Source organism: Symphalangus syndactylus, chromosome 5 (genome assembly GCF_028878055.3).
Source record: "Symphalangus syndactylus isolate Jambi chromosome 5, NHGRI_mSymSyn1-v2.1_pri, whole genome shotgun sequence".
Lineage (NCBI taxonomy): Eukaryota > Metazoa > Chordata > Mammalia > Primates > Hylobatidae > Symphalangus > Symphalangus syndactylus.
Window position 1 is genome coordinate 96861609 of NC_072427.2, and position 16729 is coordinate 96878337.

The 16729-nt window shown below is 42.1% G+C and overlaps 1 protein-coding gene across 6 annotated transcripts in view; it reads right to left on the reverse strand.

The window, feature by feature from the left end:
- Positions 1-338: 338 nt before the first annotated feature.
- The window catches only part of IFNAR1 (interferon alpha and beta receptor subunit 1), a 40764-nt gene continuing 24373 nt past the window's right edge, over positions 339-16729 (reverse strand). For 3 of the 6 annotated variants that reach the window (XM_055279555.2, XM_063639347.1, XM_063639346.1), the window contains 3 exons: positions 13483-13633; positions 12604-12749; positions 10342-11076 (listed from right to left, as the gene is read on the reverse strand). In XM_055279555.2, the coding sequence (XP_055135530.2) occupies positions 10843-11076; positions 12604-12749; positions 13483-13633 (531 nt within the window). In that variant the 3' untranslated portion in view covers positions 10342-10842. Of the gene's footprint in view, positions 8655-10341; positions 11077-12603; positions 12750-13482; positions 13634-16729 lie in introns of those variants that run through there. The other 3 variants (XM_055279556.2, XM_055279557.2, XM_055279554.2) reach the window with 2 other exon arrangements.

Here is a 16729-nt window from a genome sequence, read left to right on the forward strand (position 1 = left end):
GATTGCAGTGAGCTGAGATTGTGCCACTGCACTCCAGCCTGGGCGACAGAGCGAAACTCTGTCTCAAAAAAGAAAAGAAGAGAAAAGAAAAAAGAAAAGAAAAGAAAAGAGATAAGCTCTCCCTCTTTTTCCTTGCAATTGATTTGTTAATGAAACCAGCCCTTTTGTCATAGAGCCTTGCTCACAGTCTGGAATTTGCATCTGTACAGTATCATGTAACCTGTTTCTTTGTCCCCTGTATTTTCTATAAGTTGGCAATTTGATCTAAGGCCAGGTCAGGGTGGTGTTAGAAACAAGAACTCAGTGCTGCAAAGAAAAACCAGCACTTAGACAGAAAATTTCTCAGCAAGGCACATTTACTTCTGCAGAAGGGTGCTGCCCGTGTCCATCTGTTTGCAAGAGCACACCAAACAAAGGAGAGAAGGGTTTTTACCCCGCATGCAGCTTCTGTTCCTGTGTCCTTTCCCCATTGGTTGGAGCTGGACCGCACAATCTAAACTAACCGAATTGGATAAGAATTAAACTTTCTCTAAATACGGTACACGTGTAGTTAAGAGAAGGATGGGGTAGGAGTAGTTTGTCTGTCAGAGTACAAGGTATGTCTGAACATGTCTGGGCATGTCAGGGCGCAACCAGAGCGGCAGAGTTGTTTGCAGGCTAGAAACGAGAGAGTACGAGGAGGTTGGGCTTCTGAACAGAGCAAGAACTTTACATAATTAAACCCTTTGAAGAGGAATTTATCATTCCTAACAATGGGTTTTTTCAAGACTACTCCTGATCTGTCCATCAGGAGATGTATAATGTTTGGCAGTTTCTGTTTTTATAATGTTAGCTGCTGGGTTTTTTCTTTTCTTTTCTTTTTCTTTTTTTTTGAGACAGGGTCTCAATCTGTCACTCAGGCTGGAATGCAGTGGCTTGATCTTGGCTCATTGCAACCTGCACCTCCTGGGCTCAAGTGATTCTCCCATCTCAGCCTCCTGAGTAGCTGGGACTCAGGTGTGCACCACCACGCCCAGCTACTTTTTTGTATTTCTTGTAGAGAGGGTTTTTACCATGTTGCCCAGTCTGGTCTCAAACTCCTGGGCTCAAACGATCCACCCACCTCGGCCTCCCAAAGTGTTGAGATTACAGGAGTGAGCCACCACGCCCAGTCAATGTTAGCTGCTGTTGATTGTAAACTGAAAAGTATCTGAGACAGGTCTCAATTGAGAAGTTTACTTTGCCAAGGTTAAGGACAATGCCCAGGAGACAGGTCTGTGCCTTTTCCAAAGATGATTTTGAGGGCTTCAATATAAGGGAAAAAAACAGGCTGGTGTGGAAAGAAGGAGGGTATGATCACCTTATTGAATCCACAAGTTGCAAGAGAAAAGGAGCAGGTAGGGGAATAGTCAATTTCAATTATGTATTCCTTGGATGTTCAGAAAATTGGCACTTTACAGAAGATAAGGTGAACACAGAGTAGGTTAAATATTCCCCCAAGATACTTACCTTTACCTGTAGCTCTCTGCTTAGGAACAAAAGGAAGGGCAACTTTTTTTTTTTTTTTTTGAGACGGAGTCTTTCTCTGTCACCCAGGCTGGAGTGCAGTGGCCAGATCTCGGCTCACTGCAAGCTCCGCCTCCCGGGTTCACGCCATTCTCCTGCCTCAGCCTCTCAGAGTAGCTGGGACTACAGGTGCCTGCCACCACATCCGGCTAATTTTTTTGTATTTTTAGTAGAGACGGGGTTTCACCGTCTCTGACCGCGTGATCCGAGGAAGGGCAGCTTCTTGCTCGACAGCTTTCAGCTTAATTTTTTTCTTTTGGCAGAGTGAATTGGAGTCCCGAGTTTTTATTTTCCTTTCATATCATGCTCAGCAACTAGATAGAGATAATTTTTGATAAACGTTCACTAAATAGCTTTTGACCTATAAATCAGAGAGAATCCAAAGACTCGATTGGAGGTGACACTTTGGGATTCCTTCCAAGCCCATCACAAAGCCTCACCCCAAAACACGGAAAACAGGAGCAGCAGAGGCACTAGGTCCTGTCTCCATGCGGCAAGAAGGCATATTCATCTGCGACACCTGCAGGCATTGAAGGAAGAGGGAAGAAGCTCCATTCAGTTCATTAAGAGATGTATTTCCAGGTGGGGCGTGGTGGCTCATGCCTGTAATCCCAGCACTTTGGGAGGCTGAGGCAGGCAGATCACTTGAGGCCAGGAGTTCGAGACCAGCCTGGCCAATATAGTGAAACCCTGTCTCTACTAGAAATCCAAAAAATTAGCCGGGCATGGTGGCGTGCATCTGTAATCTCACTTGCTCGAGTGGCTGAGGCAGGAGAATCGCATGAACCCAGGAGGCAGAGGTTGCAGCAAGCTGAGATAGCACCACTGCACTCCAGCCCTGGGTGACAGAGTGAGACTCTGTCTCAAAATAAATCAATAAGTAAATAAATAAAAAAGACGCATTTCCAGTGAAATCAGACTTTTTATGCTGAAAAATTATTTATCAAAGGTTATGAAATATTTATTTTGATCAATTGCATACTAATAATTGCAGTAATAATCCAGAAAAGCTATTTTTCTTTCTTTTTTTTTTTTTTTGAGACGGAGTCTCACTCTGTCCCCCAGGCTAGAGTGCAGTGGCTCGATCTTGGCTCACTGCAACCTCTGTCGCCAGGGTTCAAGTGATTCTCCTGCCTCAGCCTCCCGAGTAGCTGGGATTACAGGCTCCTGCCACCGCGCCCAACTAATTTTTGTATTTTTAGTAGAGACGTGGTTTCACCATTTGGCCAGGCTGGTCTTGAACTACTGACCTCGTGATCCACCCGCCTCGGCCTCCCAAAGTGCTGGGATTACAGGCATGAGCCACCGTGCCTGACCAAATTTTTTTTTTTTTTTTTTTTTTTTTTTTTTTTTGAGACGGAGTCTCGCTCTGTCACCCAGGCTGGAGTGCAGTGGCGCGATCTCGGCTCACTGCAAGCTCCGCCTCCCGGGTTCACGCCATTCTCCTGCCTCAGCCTCTCTGAGTAGCTGGGACTACAGGCGCCCGCCACCACGCTCGGCTAATTTTTTTGTATTTTTAGTAGAGACGGGGTTTCACCGTGGTCTCGATCTCCTGACCTCGTGATCCGCCCGCCTCGGCCTCCCAAAGTGCTGGGATTACAAGCGTGAGCCACCGCGCCTGGTCAGATTTTTTTCTTTTTAACATTCAGAGACTATGATCATATAAAAAGAAATATATCAATTTATATACTTTTTTGTTGCAAAGATATACGATAGATAATAAATCTACTGCATGAAGATAAACTTTTGTGGGAATAAGAATATGAATTCAAGGAGGAAAGGAAATGATGTAAAGTTTCAGAACCCATAAAGAAGAGTTTCTGGAGTTTCTTTTTAAAAATTTTTTTCTGAGACAGAGTCTTGCTCTGTTCCCAGGCTGGAGTGCAGTGGCACAATCTTGGCTCACTATACCTTGACCTCCAGGGCGCAAGAGATCCTCCGACCTCAGCTTCCCAAGTAGCTAGAATTGCAGGCACATACCACCACACCTGGCTAATTCTGTTCATTTTTTTTGTAGAGACAAGGTCGTCTCACTATGTTGCCCAGGATGGTTTTGAACTCTTGGACTCAAACAATCCTCTCGCCTCGGCCTCCCAAAGTGCTGGGATTACAGGAGTGAGCCGCCGTGTCCGGCCGAGTTTCTGTAATTTCAAAGTAGACAATGATGGGTATCAGATTGCTTTGATAGGAGATTCCATTGAATGCATTTATAAGAGTGATAAAGCAAGTTTATTTTAAAATGTGAACATTTACAACCTACTGTAAAGTATTTCTTTTGCAACTATTTAAACGTGTCAGGAAATATTTTAGATGTTAATTAAAACATGAAGAAGTAAGTTGATTTATAAAATTCTCTTGGGGGTAAACAAGCAGAAATTAAGACACGAAATGTTTAAAGCTTACCTCCATCCAATCTCCCTGCCCTACTTCTCAGTCTAAACCTTAGCGTTCACATTTCTTCACTGATGTAGAGCAATGAGGAAGGACTTGCCTTACGTTGACATCAACACAAGCTTACGTGATTAACTGCACACTCACTACAGAGTCTCACTCTGTTGCCCAGGCAACAGAGTCTAAACCCAGAAACCTGTTCGGGACCCCTTCCTCTGCACAGGGAAGGTCTCTTCTTTCTTTTGCCTGCTAAACTTCTGCTCTTAAACCCACTCCTTGTGTGTCCCTATCCTCGATTTCCTTGGCGTGGGGCAATAAACCTCACGTATTACCCCAGACAAACCATGCTGCTTCAGTCCCACCGGTTGAGAGCTCATTCCCACAAGACTGCCCCCTTATTTCCGATGCCAATTGCAAGCCCCAGGTTTTACCTGTGCTGACTGAACGACTATAAATTGAGGGTCCCATGGCCCCCTCCTTGTGTTCAACTGATTTGCTAGATTGCCTAACAGAACTAGAGGAAACACTAACTTACGTTTACCGGTTTATTATGAAGGCTATTACAAAGGATACAGATGAAGAGATGCATAGGATAAGGTATGTGAGAAGGACTGCAGAGATTCTATGCCCTTCCCAGCAGCCTCTGCGTGTTCAGCTACCAGGAAGCTCTCTACTAAAAATAGAAAAATTAGTTGGGCGTGGTGGCAGGCGCCTGTAATCCCAGCTACTCAGCAGGCTGAGGCAGGAGAATTGCTTGAACCTGGGAGGTGAAAGTTGGAGTGAGCCGAGATCGCCCCACCGCACTCCAGCCTGGGTGACAAGAGCAAAACTCTGTCTCAAAAAAAAAAAAAAAAGGAAGTAGTGACGCAAAACACTGTCTCTACACTCCACCCTAGTTATAACCTCCAGCTGGTACCCTGAATGGTCTGGCCTCTCCCTGGGGGCGGATAGGGCAGGAGACACTAAAGTATTAATTATCTTTTTTGATCCTGGCTCTAACTTCAACAGGTGAGACTAAGGAGGGAATCACAGCTAGTCATCTCAGCCAGGCCAGTAGGGGGCGCAGTGCAGGGATCATTCCCTGGGGCCAAGGCTGTCTCCTTGCAGGTTCATCTCAGCTCTGCAGCAATGCCTACTTCTTCCCATCCGCTCCAAGGCTGTTACTAAGGATGTGGAGCTCCTTTTCAACAACTCGCTTACTACAAAGTCCTGCTCATTAAAAGGCGAAGGTGGTAGTGGTAGAAGACGTGGTGGGCTAAGTATTTGCTCAATTGCTTTATCTATCTCAAACCATTTCTGGGTGAGATCATGGGGACACCAGATCCTTCACATCCTTTCCTCATTTGCTCAAGACGAGATAATCACAAACAGAACTTTAAGAAACCACCTGTATAAACATACTTGGAGTATCTTCTGGGAATGTCATTATTAAATAGTAACCGATTGTCAGCCTGAACAGGGTGACTTGTTGCCCCCTAGTGGTAAATCCAATCAGTGTCTGTACCGTCAACGTCTCCGCTCACTATTAAACACTTAGGTAACCAAGTGTCAGCCACAAAGTTAAAAAAGTCCTTGTTTTCATGGGGCTCGCCAAATAAATATAAGCAAATGGTATAAAATCCCTTCCCCAGGGAGCACGCTAGACACACCCGCAGGTACAGACACAGATGGGGCATGATGACTTCTACAGATGTACGCAGTGGAGGTAGGTCTTTAGGGAGATTTCAGAGTGGATGATGTACTTTTATACTACAACATTTAGAATCATCTCTTTCTCTAAGTACAATTCCAGAATATTAAAAGTATTATAAAATTTGGGAATAGACAGAGTCAAGTACACAAAAAGCCTATTATATATTTAAGGACTATGTTTAGAAAAAAGGGTCCTTTTACTGGAAAGATAGGAAAATAGGTTTTTCTTCTTAACTTTGATGTATCCAGAAAATCTGGGAGGGAAGCTTAAGGGTGGTGAGTCACTGTGAGAAGTAATGTTTAATTTAATCCAGCTGTTGAGTGGTATAATTTTTCAACTTCCTCCTTTTTCCCAAGACCTTAAAAAAGAAAAAAAAAACCAGAATATCTTCTCTGCCAACACTTTTTTTTCTTTTGAGATGGAGTCTTGCTCTGTCACCCAGCCTGGAGTGCAGTGGTGCGATCTCGGCTCACTGTAACCTCCGCCTCCCGGGTTCAAGCGATTCTCCTGCCTTAGCCTCCCCAGTAGCTGGGATTACAGGCACATGCCACCATGCCCGGCTAATTTTTGTAGTTTTAGTAGAGACGGGGTTTCACCATGTTGGCCAGGCTGGAACTGCCAACATTTTCTTCATCCTCATCATTAATCACTTCTTCACCCACAAAATGTCCTTTGCTAGAACATGAGTTCCAAGTGGAGACAGATCACAGAAAGGGGAGGAAAACTCAGAAATCCTTTGTTATGAGACACTATCGAATTCCCCTCTTGCCTTTGTTCCCCTCAGGTAAAGAAAAAGATTGCTATTTTTCCATCAATATCACACCACAAATATCCACCTATATTTATGTTGCCCTCAAGAGTTGTAATTCTATTACCATCCTACTCAATAAAAAAGGTAGTGAGAAACAACTGGAAGTTACTGGTATTTTGTCGTTACTAAGTAACAGGGCATTTCTTGGGCATTAGGGATGATTTATTTTTTGTGTCCTTGTCCACTGTAAAAAAGGGAAGCTTAAAAACACAAGTGTGTATTCAGGTTCCCAGCCTGAATACAAATTGTATTCAATTTCCGAGTGAAATGTGTCCAGATGGCAGGAGAGATCTACTTATCTATGAGACTAAGAGCCTCCTTGGAACGAACTAATCCTGACAGAAGAAATACTTGTGAAGGGCAAACAGTTTAGTTCAAGAAAGCAAGGCTATGCAATACCACAGCAAACTTACATTCAATGAAGACTGTGCTCCAGCCATGTCTTAAGAGCGGGAAGAAAAAGCAGCAAACGGACTCTATCTCCACAGGCTCTGGGGACAGTGACGGCTGCAGTGGCTCCTTTAGGATGCTCAACCCTGGGCTCTTGAACACCAAGCACAGGCCTCAGCCCTTCCATGACGAATTCCTTTTAAAGGCATCAGATGCAGCACCTCTGTTGCATACAAATTCACTAAGTACAAAAAAACCCCTAGACTTTTGGGCCCATTGCTTATTATATAAAATTGTTTCCAGCAGTAGGGTTTAAGACAAAACACAAGTGAAATAAAACGTACAAGTTTGTTCCATAGAAACACTGAAAACACGGTTATGTCCTTCTACAATTCAGTAAAACAAACACTGCCACAAACACCCTCAGGTTCACAGTTTAGATTTCATTCATTCAATAATTATTTTCTAAGTACCTTCATTACTGGGGATGCAGTAATGAATAATAAAGTCCCTGTTCTCTTGGAGCCTCTGTTCTAGCAGTGGGGCAGTGGAGACAGACAGCAAACAAAATAAATCAATACACAACATGTTAGGTAGTCACATGGTTACTGGGTAGGGAAAGGAAAGCTTCTGCACACCCAAACCCCTTAAGAGCAATTTGAGGCTGCTGCAAATATCACAGCCTCTTTTAGGGGAAGATACAAACTCTAAGTTTTATATATATATATAAATAGAGATGGGGTCTGGCCATGTTACCCAGGTTGGTTGGTCTTGAACTCCTGGCCTGAAGTGATCCTCCTGTCTTGGCCTCCCAAAAGTGCTGAGATTATAGGCATGAGCCACAGTGCCTAGCCCTAACTTATATTTTTAAAAGTAACTTTTTTATAAGTTGCAAATTTCTGGTCAGACTCTTAAAAAGTTCGCAATTCTAGGGAGCTGTTCTAATTTTTAGTTACAAGCTATATGAGTAAGTACTTTAAGTCCATACTAAAGGAATAAGACCCACATCATGTGGGTACATGTGCAGGTACATATATGAATATGTTCACAGGCTCATGTCAGAAGTTACACAGGTACATATCATATATAATGTTAATCTGTATTATATATTAATATAAAATTATTTCTGGCTCTAATGATACAAATCTTTCATATAAATTCTTAGATTATACCTGGTCTCTCCAAGAACTATCAATATGCTAATTTTGAGGCAGTTATGTGGTACCCCCAAGTGCATGGTATTTCTAAGTAAACTTCTGTTCAGAAAAAATACTTGTCACTTACAGCTAAGCATATGCTGATAAAGCAACATGTAGAACATAATGCAGAGTGGAATGCAACTGCCTTTTCATGTCTAGAAGACAAGCTAAAAACGAGTTTTTTTTTTTTTTTTTTGCTGCTGGTGCCCAGTGCTTGTTCACTGAAAACCACAGATGGTCTCAAAACGTGAAGCCTTGTGCTCTAACTTCCTAGAGACCTAACAATTTCACTGGTGTCTTTTAATGTTTACATCTGTATTTTCCCTTCTCCACATCCTACAAGGGCATTGCTCCTTTTTAGGCTACCCAGTCTGAAGCATGTTTTCCCAGTGGTGAACACAGGGCCAGAAGTCCTGGACAGGATCATTGAGTTGCGGTAGTGTGAAAAGCAATGGTGGCAGGCAGTCATCATATGCTCCCATCGCCTCTTCAAAGATGCAAAAGTCCAGAGTGACAAGGCTTTTCCAAAGGTCAGGCTGGTCATGCACGGTGGCTCACACCTGTAATCCCAGCACTTTGGGAGGCCAAGGCGGGTGGAGCACGAGGTCAGGAGTCCAAGACCAGCCTGGCCAACATGGTGAAACCCTGTCTCTACTAAAAATACAAAAATTAGTGGGGTGTGGTGGCAGGCACCTGTAATCCCAGCTACTCTGGAGGCTGAGGCAAAGAATTGCTTGAACCCGGGAGGCGGAGGTTGCAGTGAGCCGAGATCAAGCCACTGCACTCCAGCCTGGACAACAGAGTGAGACTGTCTCAAAACAAAACAAAACAAAAAACAGCCTCTGGTCAGAAAGATGAAAATGTGTCACCGTGGGGTTCTCCAGCAGAGAGTGGGTCTCAGAGGAGATTCCTGGGTCTCTTCAATGGCCCACCATGCTCTGCTTGAAGCACTCCAGAAGCCAGGCGGCAGGTCTGGGGACATGCACGGTGTGGCCTGCAGACATGTGTATGTGCCAGGATGTGCTGAGCATCACAGCCCTCCCAAGGGCAGCTGCCTTCAACCTTTTCTTCCACCAGGATCATCTGTTTTTTCAGCAGAAATGACTACTTAAATCAGACTGGCCTTAGCAATGGCCGCTCCCCAGCACGCTCTGTCTCTTTTTCTCTTTCATTGGTCCTGCCGGAACTGTGCTGTGAGAACACTGCCCTAGAGGCCACCAGAATTCCCAGACTTCCTGCCTATTAAGGATATACATGGGTAATCCCCAGTAGCAAGTAGTTTAAAAATAAGTTGTAGGTGCCTTTGGAAAGCATTATGTAATTTCTTAAATTAGGTTTTTCTTCCTAGTTATGTTTTTTCCCTCAGTTCAATGATTTGTATTTTAACGCCAAGCACGCTGAGCAGAAGGGGTATCTGAATACTGCTAGACAGTGCAGAGAAGCCAGCCTGGTATTCAAAGTGACAGAGACCACCCATAACAACAGAGTGTGTTAATCACTGAGAGCTGATTAGGCGCTCGGGCTCCCAGTGGAACATTTTCTTCCTCTTGCACCAAAGCCAGCGACTTCTTTCCTATGGAAGCATTCTTCTTCTGTGTCAGTCTCCTATCATTGCCATTTTCTGGTCCCAAGACTTCTTGCATACACTATCTTCTGGCATGGCATGTATATTAAACCTTGTACACACTCTCAGATCTTAAAATACAACAATTATTTCTCTAATTAGATAGTTACCTATTTTCTATGACTTCAGTGATTGCAAATTCCAGCCAGAAGCTATTGTTCTAATAAGTTTTGAATCAGAAGTCTTAATGTGTAGTAAAAGATTGCCTGGCTTTAATCCTAAACCATGTAAGGGTAGATACTGTGATGTGGAAGCCAATGTTCTTGGGATAAATGAACAGACGTCCCTCAACATTTTTAGGGATCATCTTTCTGGCATTTCTAGGGTAAGCTACTTTCCAGAAAACCAAGTGATAACGTGTTCAGACTTTCCTAAATAAATTTCCTAAGTGCCTAACCTCAGTGTTAAAAGAAAAGACCAAATGTTTGAAATATCCCCCGAGGAAGAATGAAACAGAATGTTAGGAATGGCGAAGAGGCAGGTGTGGCACATGCAGTAGCCAGCAGCATCAGTGATGGACAGGAACACAGACGTCATCCTTAGCCACGGTGCACAGCTAGCACAGCTGCACTTAGGCTCCCAGGAGGAAGACGGGTGGCCATTGTTTTGATCTGACTCATCTCATCCAATTCAAGTCCGATGACAGGCTTTTTCAAGATTTTACACATGGAAAAGAACGTAGGAAACGTTTGTCTCAACTCTTTTAATTTTTATTTTCTTTTTTTTTTAAAGAGTCTCACGCTGTTGCCAGGCTGGAGTGCAGTGGCGCGATCTCGGCTCACTGCAACCTCTGCCTCCTGGGTTCAAGTGATTCTCCTGCCTCAGCCTCCTGAGTAGCTGAGACTACAGGCACGCGCCACCACGCCCAGCTAATTTTTGTATTTTTAGTAGAGACGGGGTTTGAAAATGTTGGCCAGGATGGTCTCAATCTCTTGACCTCGTGATCTGCCTGCCTCGGCCTCCCAAAGTGCTGGGATTACAGGCGTGAGCCACCACGCCTGGGCTTGTAATTTCATTTTTAAATAGTTAAGATCTTGTCTGTATTTTTAGGACCTTTGATCTGAAGATGTTTTTTCTTCCCCCAAACAGGGAAATGTCCTCTTTGTAGTTACTGAGAGGAAGGTGAGGAGCTCAGCTCCCAGTGTAACTCCTGCAGAAAAACCTTATACTTGACACAGTTCATTTCCGGTCACACAAAGTCCTGCTGTAGTTCTTCACTTGTTTTACTTTCACTTTCATCTTCATTAGAATAATTTCCTGAATCTTGGCTAGTTTGGGAACTGTATTTTTTATGATCTTCATCAGTTTGATTAGTTTCTTCTACTGTAGCAATTGTGCTTATATTTTCAATTATAAAACATTTTTCGATTTGTTCCTCAGAAGTTGAAAGCAGAAGATTCTTCAATGGCTGTTCAGAGAAATACTAATTTAAAAAAAGGGAAAGAGTAGAAATCAATTATTTAAAATAATAAAAATTCCTTTTCTAGTTATAATAGCTTTAGTTTCTTATGTCCATTACTGAGAAAACCTATCTTCTGGCATGCATATTAAAAAGTCGCCTAAGAACATACTAATTGCCTTATAATGTTTAAAAGCACCATTAGTGAGGTCACTCATATCTTAGTACCTTTTGTGGTGAGTCTTTGAAGAGCACCTAAGAAAGGTGCACTGTGCCATCAGGGGTAGGCAGGGAAGAACACGGGGAAGGACAGGAGCGGGCGGGCTCTGGGATCATGACTTTTTTTTTGAAATAATAAAAATGTTTGTATCCAACCCATATATATCCAGAAGAAGCACAGTTGAGAAATTATTAGCTATTGTAACTAGTTTTTAAGTCTATTTTAAATAATAGCTATGAATATTAGAGTACACAGGAATGACATTAAAAAACTCAGGGGTATAATAGTAAAATTGTTAATATTTACGGAGCATTTTTAGAGTGGTAAGGCTCTTATGGTTTATCTCCTTTGTTCTTCACACCTCTACGGGGTGGTTTACAGCCAAGGGTACTTGCGTACCTGCCCTTAGTGACTTGCTCAAATTCATAAAACCCACCCTAGATGAGCACATGGTTTCCCAGGAACAGATTCTATGCTTAGGCCTTCACCATTCAGTGCTTTCATTTAATACGCTAACTTCATAGACGTGCCAAACAAAAAACTGTGATGTGCCATAAAAAACAGTCTCATGTTTTTAGTTACTTCGTTTTGTGTGATTTCATCCATAGAATATAGTTTCTACACTGATAGAATATTTCAGTCTTCTGGATATACACAGATGCTCCTAACTTACAGTGGAATTATGTTCTGACAAACGCATCACAAATTGAAACAGCGTAAGTTGGGGACTGTCTGTACTGAGAAGAATCACATTACAAACTTTATTCACTTATTTAGAGACAGAGTCTTGCTCTGTCACCCAGGCTGGAGTGCAGTGGCACGACCTCGGCTCACTGCAACCTCCACCTCCCAGGTTCAAGCAATCCTCCTGCCTCAGCCTCCCGAGTAGCTGGGATTACAGGCATGTGCCACCACGCCCAGCTAATTTTATATTTTTAGTAGAGACAGGGTTTCTCCATGTTGGCCAGGCTGGTCTCGAACTCCTGACCTCAAGTGACCCACCCGCCTCAGCCTCCCAAAGTGCTGGGATTACAGGCGTGAACCACCACGTTTGGCCAAAGAATCACAGGCTTTAAACGGTAAAACAAATGTCAGAGTGAATCTAGGAATTGCCAGAAAAATATGAAATTAAGGACAATCATTACTCTCTCATGCTATTACATTAAATTACTGTTTTTAAAGTTAATTGACTAAAGCTTTGAAGAAAATACCCAAATCAATCTCTATTATTTTCTGGATATCAAGAAAACCTATATATATCCTGTTGAAATCAAACATATTTTCTGTTCATTTCCTAGCTGTTGACAAAAAAAAAAAAAAAAGTAACATACCTCATCTATATTGGAAGAAGGTTTAAGTGATGGAAAGAAGACATAATTGATGCATCTCAAGAAGACTTTCGCAGCATAAATGACAAACGGGAGAGCAAATAATGCAATACAAATTCCAACTATAAGCCAAATTTTAGAGATATTTCCTAAAAAGATATACGTGATATTTAGCACATATTTTGACATACAAGTGCCTTAACAGTGCTGACAGCTGTGTGAAAGACTAGCCATATGAAAGGAAATATAAAATCTATTAAATAATACTCTTAAAAATATTTCTGGTAGCACTGAGTCCACAGCAACCGTAGGCAATGACATTTACATTTAAAGATTGGCGTGGGAACGGAAGTAAGAGATCCTCAGGGAGAAATACAATATTGATAGACAGGCCAAACATGCAAGTATCCTTCAGCACTTTTACACCACACAAATAGCAAAATTTAATAGATATTCTGTGACTAAGCCTCTACCGGTCAACACTAGAAACTGTAAAATAGAAAATGAGACTAAACCAATTCCCACATTAAAAAAAACTCACAATTGAACTAAGTGATTTCTACATGATAATTATGTTAAGGATTATATTTTAAAAATTTAAAACTAGTAGTCTTATTAAATGTTAAAGAGCAATAAATTAAGGAAATTAATTATAGGGATACTGGATGAAATATAAAGCATCCAACAACACCGACTTGAGTTAAGCATTACAAATATTTTCTAAACAGTCTAGTTTTGATTCATGTAGCTCATGAAGAAAATATTCTTTCTATATATTTTTTGCAGTAAAGAGAAAATGTTTTACAATTTTCAATGTACAGTATAGAATAACTTTTATTATGTCTAGTTACATTTTTTAAAAAGACAATAAAAGATTCTGACCTGGTTTTGTTTTCTCACACACGATGTCACTAAAAACACTGCTTTTATTCAGCTTTTCATCCATGGTGTGTGCTCTGGCTTTCACACAATACACAGTCAGTGGTTTCAAATTAGGAACAGTAACATCAGTTTTTTTCTCGATAATTTTTCTCTAGAAAATATAATTAAATCATTGATAAAATTTACTCACCTCATGAAATCAGGGAATATGTACTTTCTCAATTCTTTTATGTTCAGTCTAACATTGGCCTCTCCCACGTACTTGGTATGTGTTTTTTTTTTTTTTTTTTTTTTTTTTTTGAGACAGTCTCGCTCTGTCACCCAGGCTAGAGTGCAGTGGTGCAATCTGGGCTCACTGCAACCTCCACCTCCTGAGTTCAAGCGATTCTCCTGCCTCACCCTCCTGAGTAGTTGGGATTACAGGTGCAGATGGCACCACGCCTAATTTTTTTTTTTTTTTTGGTAGAGATGGGGTTTCACCATGTTGTTCAGGCTGGTCTTGAACTCCTGGCCTCAAGTGATCCACCCATCTCGGCCTCCCAAAGTGCTGGGATTACAGAGTATATGTGTAAGAAATATAAATTTGTTTTAGACACACCACTATAACCAAATCAGAAAGTTAAAAATGCTGCTGCCAAAAAAGCATATGATCTATTCCTAAGAGAATTCTAATTGATTTACAAGTACATGCCAAGTCTGGGGTAATTGTCATTGTATTACCTCTGATTAGTGACAGAATGGTTAAGAGTAGGGGTTTTGGCCTCAAACTGACTTACTAAGAGGTATCACTTACAGCTGTGTGGTCTTGCAAGCATTATTTAATTTCTCTCTGCCTGATTCCCTGATCTATAAAATCGGAACAGTTATTGCTTCTATCTGTATCAGTCAGCTATTGCCAGAATAATGTCTAACAAGCCAGTGGCTCACACCTGTAATCCCAGCACTCTGGGAGGCTAAGCAGGAGGATCACTGGAGCCCAGGAGTTCAAGACGAGCCTGGGCAACATAGCTAGACTCTGTCTGTACAAGAAATTTCAAAAAAATTAGCCAGGCATGGTGGTGTGAGCCTGTAGTCTCTGTTACTTGGGAGGCTGAGGAAATCCCTATTTCCAAAACAACAACCACCACCAAAAAAGCCTGGGCAACATGGTGAAACTCCATCTCTAGCAAAAATACAAAAAATTAGCTGGGCATGGTGGCATGTGCCTGTAGTCCCAGCTGCTTGGGAAGCTGAGGTGGGAGGATCACTTAAGCCCAGGAAGTCGAGGCCGCAGTGAGCTGGCATCACATGAGTGCACTCCAGCCTGAGCAACAGAATGAGAACCTGTCTCAAAACAAAAACAAAAACAAAAACAAAAAACACAAAACTGCCTTAACATTCAGTGGCTCACAACACGATTACATAGTTTCTCACTCGCAAGTCTACAGACTGGCTGGGCAGCTCCCATGGAGGCTGTGCATGGGGTTTAGGTCAGCTCCAGCAGCCTCTAATCCTCCTTGGACCAGAGACTGTGGAATATGCTTTCTTCCTGGCAAACAGGAGCAGCGCAAGAGCCAAGCCAAACCCTGCAAGCACACTTAAGGCCTCTGTTCTCAGCACATCTGCTTGGGCTCCAGCATCTATAGTCTGGTGATGCAGGGATGAAGTCATCCCAAGTATTTGCCAAACAGCAATTTAACAAATCACATCATCCGGCAGGGTTGTTTTGAAGAATGACTGAGACAATTCATGTACGATACTTGGCATAGTACCTTACATATAAGTATTCAATAAGAGTTTCTATAGTAACAATTATTGATATATTATCCAGTATAGGTTAAGATGGCAACTACAATTTATTGAATCTCTACTACTTGTCCAGCAATGTGCTAGGTATTTTCATATTTGTTACTTCCTTTTAAACCTTATAAACATCCTTTTGAAAAATTTAGTTGTTATGATTAACACCACTTCAGAGAAGAGGAAGCAAAGTCTCCAAGAGGTAAAGCACCTTGCGTACGTAAGGTTACACAATTTAGCAGTGTGAGATAGAAATTTAGGTTTGTCTGATCTACAGACATCTGAAAACTGACCATAATTCTCAATGGGCTACATTAAGCTATGGTTACAGGGCTGTCAGACAGTTAAAAAGGGAAGCAGCCAAATCAATGGAATTTGCTTAGATTTCCAATAGAAAATGAAGTGAAGTTAAAGAATTTACCAGCCTGACTGGACAGGAGTTTTAAAGGTCGATTCTTGCCTGTAATTCCACGAGGGAGAAGTGATCTGGGAAACACGTATATTATCTGATGGTATATATTATCTTTGTCAGTGCTATCTGAATTTTACGGTTTAGACCAGTGTTTGTCAACCCTTTTTTCATTACCTCCCCAACTAAACAACTTTTTGGGCAATTTTTTCCTAATCCTTCCCCCATCATAAAATTAAATACTAAGGAATAAGATTTTGTTGGGCAAAGCTGAACTTTGGAAGAATGCTTTCCAATGGTTTTGGAGGAAAACAAACAACTGTACTACATAAATTCTTTTGTCTCATAAGAACCAATTTTTGTCCCCTTAGAGGAGCCACCAGGGGACATTTGACAATATCTGAAGATGTTTTTGGTTGTCACAACTAGGAAGGAACACTACTGGCATCTAGTAGGCAGAAAGCAGAATGTTGCCATGCATCTTGCACTACACAGGACAGCCCCTCCCAAGGAACTATCCAGCCCAAACGTCAATAGTGCTGAGAAACCCAGGTTTAGATGAATACATGGGAATCATGTTAAAAATGCAGATTCCTGAGTTCCATCCCCAGAGATGATGATTCAGTAACAACAGGCTCAGGAATCTGTATTTTAAAAGCAAACTGGGGCCCAGATGCAGCTCACCCATAACTCTACAGTGCAAAACATGAAAAATGCTCGTGCTCTTCATTTTGTTAATATCTGAGTTAATCACATTTTTTTTTTTTTTTTTAAAGACAGGCTGTCAGTCACTCTGTCACCCAGGCTGGAGTGCAGTGGCACGACCATGGCTCACTGCAGCCTTGACCTCCCAGGCTCAAGTGATCCTCCCACCCCGAGTAGCTGGGAATACAGGTGCACGCCACCACGCCAGGCTAATTTTTTAAAATTTTTATTGAGACAGGGTCTCCCTATGTTGCCCAGGCTGGTCTCAAACCCTTGGGCTCAAGCGATCCTCTCGCCTTGGCTTCCTGAAGTGCTGGGATTACAGGCCACTGCATCCAGCCCACATAAAGTTTA